The sequence below is a fragment of the Coffea eugenioides genome, chromosome 5, assembly GCF_003713205.1.
Source record: "Coffea eugenioides isolate CCC68of chromosome 5, Ceug_1.0, whole genome shotgun sequence".
NCBI lineage: Eukaryota > Viridiplantae > Streptophyta > Magnoliopsida > Gentianales > Rubiaceae > Coffea > Coffea eugenioides.
The window spans coordinates 3,778,216-3,782,036 of record NC_040039.1 but is presented as its reverse complement, the minus strand read 5'-3'; the positions used below and the strand labels follow the sequence as shown (position 1 = coordinate 3,782,036).

At 49.6% G+C, this 3,821-nt stretch overlaps 1 protein-coding gene across 1 annotated transcript; it reads left to right on the top strand.

Moving 5' to 3' along the window:
• The first annotated feature begins 1,839 nt into the window (after window positions 1-1,839).
• On the top strand, window positions 1,840-3,384 carry LOC113771005. Its single transcript, XM_027315637.1, has one exon. The coding sequence runs from the start codon at window positions 1,840-1,842 to the stop codon at window positions 3,382-3,384; it is 1,545 nt and encodes a 514-aa protein (XP_027171438.1).
• Window positions 3,385-3,821: the final 437 nt, after the last annotated feature.

Here is a 3,821-nt window from a genome sequence, read left to right as displayed (position 1 = left end):
AGAACAACTCCTTTGAACAAGAGCAATAAGCAGAACGAGAGCAATATTGGAAACCCTAGGTGGGCTACATGGCGGCCCCAAGCCGCCGGATCTTTATGGCAACGGAGAAAGGAGCTTTGCTGATGTTATGGCGGACAGAACCGGTCGGGCAGCGGTTGAAGGGATTGGTGAAATATCGAGATACCGAGGGGAACCGGCGCTACGGCTCTCACGGCAGGACATGATAAATCTGGCTGCTCCTTTTCGAATGCACTGGTGGGGAGGTTTGCGGCATCTAGGCCATCAATGGAAGTAATACGAAAGTTTTTTGTGTCTCTGGGACTGAAGAGCGATTGTGCTGTTGGGTTGTTAGATCAGAGACACGTCTTGATACGCCCGGCTGCTGAGGAGGATTACACCAATTTGTTCTTGCGAAGGATCTGGTTTATCAACAATGCTCTGATGGTTGTGTCAAAATGGACAATGGATTTCCGGACCAATCAGGAGCCATCGATTGTGCCGATATGGGTAGCGTTTTCGGGGTTACCCATCCCCTTTTTTGCAAACAGCAGATCTCCAAGTTAGCGGCAACGCTGGGGAGGGTACTGAAAATTGATTCTGCAACCGCTACGCTTCGTAGACCGTCGGTGGCAAGGGTGCTGGTGGAGATGGACGTAGATACGGAGCCAGCAAAAAGGATTTGGATAGGGGATGATGAGTATGGGTTTTGGCAGACGGTAGAGGTGGAGAACTGGCCAGAGTTCTGCAAGTATTGTGCCCGGATTGGCCATCAAGAGGCTGACTGTTTCCGAAAAAACCCAAGCTTGAAACCAGAGGCACCCAAACGTGATATCCCACAAAGGAGTGGAAGGCAATTACGGGCTAGTGCTCGATAGGATGTTCAGCAGAAGCATCCAGCAACTGAAAGCGATGCAGCAGCCCAGCCGTATAGCAGCAGTAGAGTCCAGGAACAAATGGCACAATCAAATGATTGTGGGCAGAAGGATCAGATGCAGGAGTTAGAATCGAAAAGAGGAACGGACTCGCATCAACGGGCCAGTCTACCACTGGTGGAGGGGCAGAAGGACCGTATCCCTTCCGGGGAGGATGTAGGCGGCAGCAGTACCATGGGGGGACCGGGTGTTCAGCAAGGTCTTGCCCATAACACTGACAAGGCAGTGGCCACAGATTTTGCGCGGACTGAGGTGGAGGGACAACCGCTGGCGGTGACTGATAATGTTTCGCTGGCTGCCGCTGATAAGCAGGTGGTGACGCATAATGGGGAGGGAGATATGGCAGCATCTGCGAATGATCCGATGGTTATGGGGGCTGGGGTGATAACGGTGGACCTAATGTGTGATAATCCGCCAATTGTTGTTTTCGATGGGGCAGCAATGGCGTACAGGGGTTTGAGCCAATCGTCTGATAACCAATGTGGCGGCAATCGGGACTCGGTTAGCGAAGGGGAGGCTGACGAGGATTTTGAGCAAGAGACTGCCTACTCCAGTGGGGGTCAAGACCTGAACACGAATGCGGTTAGCGTTAGATTAAATGTCGAACACCGGGCCATGCTTGGCAATGGCAGAAAACCAGCAAAGAAAAAAGGGGTCCGGGTTTCGATCTCGTCGGATAGACAGATCCGCTCGTCGATAACAGGTTCTCAGATTTCCTCCCAATTCTTAATCCATGATTAGTGGTATATTTTGGAATATTAGAGGGGTTGCGAAACCTCCTAACTTGAGACGCCTGAAAAAGCTTATACGGCTACATAACCTCAAATTTGTTCCTATTTGCGAACCAAAATTGGATGTTTCTTGTATTGATTCGATTAAGCTAAGACTACCGTTTGACTCGGTAGCGATGAACCTCTCAGCTGATATTTGGGTATTTTTTAGCTCTCCTTTCGTGTGCTTTGTTATAGGTACGTCGGCACAGCACGTGTTGTTCTCAATGCAACATCCGTGGTTAGCCAATCCGTTAACCTTTTCATTTGTGCACGCAAAATGCACATTGGAGGGGCGAAGGGCATTGTGGCAGGATCTACTGGACGATAAACCTGGCTCTCATGGAAGGTGTGTATGTGGGGACTTTAATGTCATAGCGGACCCTAATGAGAAGCAAGGAGGCCGTCCGTTTTCGAGTTCTGAGGGTGTGGAGCTATTGGCTTTTATGGAGGGGGCGGAAGTATTTGATGCGGGCTTTTCTGGATCAAGATTTACTTGGTGTAACAATCGGCAGGAGCGAGCAAGAATCTGGAAGCGGTTAGACAGGGTGCTCATCAATGGTGCTTTCACGGAAAGCGCTCCATCCCTGGCTGTGACCCATTTGGCCCGTCATCCTTCAGATCATGCGCCAGTTTTGATATCACTAACCTCGCGCATGGACAACAAACCTAGGGCGTTTAGGTTCTTAAATCTGGGGACGTCTCATCCTGGGCTTCTGGATGTTGTTAAAGAGGCCTGGCAGGTAGAATGTCCTGGCTCCCCTCTTAGGGCCCTATGTTCAAAACTACTGCGTACCAGGCAGGCCATACAAGAATGGAATAAGGGCGTATTCGGGAATGTGTTCGAGGCTGTTCGGAGGGCAGAGGCATTGGTCTTAGCCGTGGAATCATGTACAGAGAGTGATGGCTCGGTGGAGGCTCAGGTAGAGCTCAATAAAGCCCAGGCCGAGCAACGACATGCACTCTTGAACGAGGAGAAGTTTTGGGGCCAAAAAGCTAAAGTTAAATGGCTACGTTATGGTGATCGCAATTCTAGATACTTCCACGCCACGGTTCAACAACGAAAGGTGCAAAGTGAGATTCATAGAATTAAGGATGCAAATGGTGTGTGGGTGGACGATGATGAGGGCATAGCGGAGATGGCTGTGCAATATTTCTCAGATTTGTTCTCGGATGCCAGGGGGTCACCTAATGGTTGGGATCACCTGATTCCGAAGTTGGTCACGCAGGCAGAAAAGGTGACTCTGGAGGCATGTCCTACTCCCGAGGAGGTGAAAAAGGTGGTGTTTGAGCTAGATGGGGATAGTGCTGCTGGCCCGGATGGCTTCACAGGTCAGTTCTTTACGTTTGCATGGGACATTATTGCAAAAGATGTTTATAATGCTGTTTTAAGCTTTTTCTGCGGGGCAGAGCTGCCTCAATTTCTGACATCTACCTCCATCATGTTAATTCCTAAAGTGCCAAGCCCTCAGGATTTTTCGAAATACAGGCCAATTAGTTTGTGTAATTTTTTCAATAAGGTATTGTCTAGAATACTAGCAGATAGACTAGCACGCATCTTGCCCAAGATATTATCTCCGCAGCAAACAGGGTTTGTTAAAGGTAGGAACATTACTGAGAACTACCTGTTGGCCCAGGAGCTTATGTCGGGGATTAGGAACAAGACCGGGGGGGGAACGTAGCGTTAAAGCTAGATATGTCAAAGGCGTATGATCGGGTCTCTTGGACATTCACTGTCCAGGTGTTGCGGAAGTTTGGATTCGGTGAACGGTTCATTGACATGGTGTGGCGACTGATGTCCAATGTCTGGTTCTCCGTCATTATCAATGGGGCAGCCTACGGATTTTTCAAATCGAGTCGTGGTATTCGGCAGGGTGACCCGTTATCGCCAGCGCTTTTTGTTCTTGGAGCTGAGGTACTGTCTAGAGGGCTCAATAGCCTGAGCTTGCAGCAGGGGTTCGTGGGGTTTACTGTACCCAGGGGATGCACGCCGGTTACTCACTTAGCTTTTACGGATGATGTTCTTATATTTGCCAATGGCTCCTCTAGATCATTAAAGGACGTTATGCAGGTTCTACAGATGTATCAGCGGGCCTCGGGCCAACTAGTGAATGCTCAG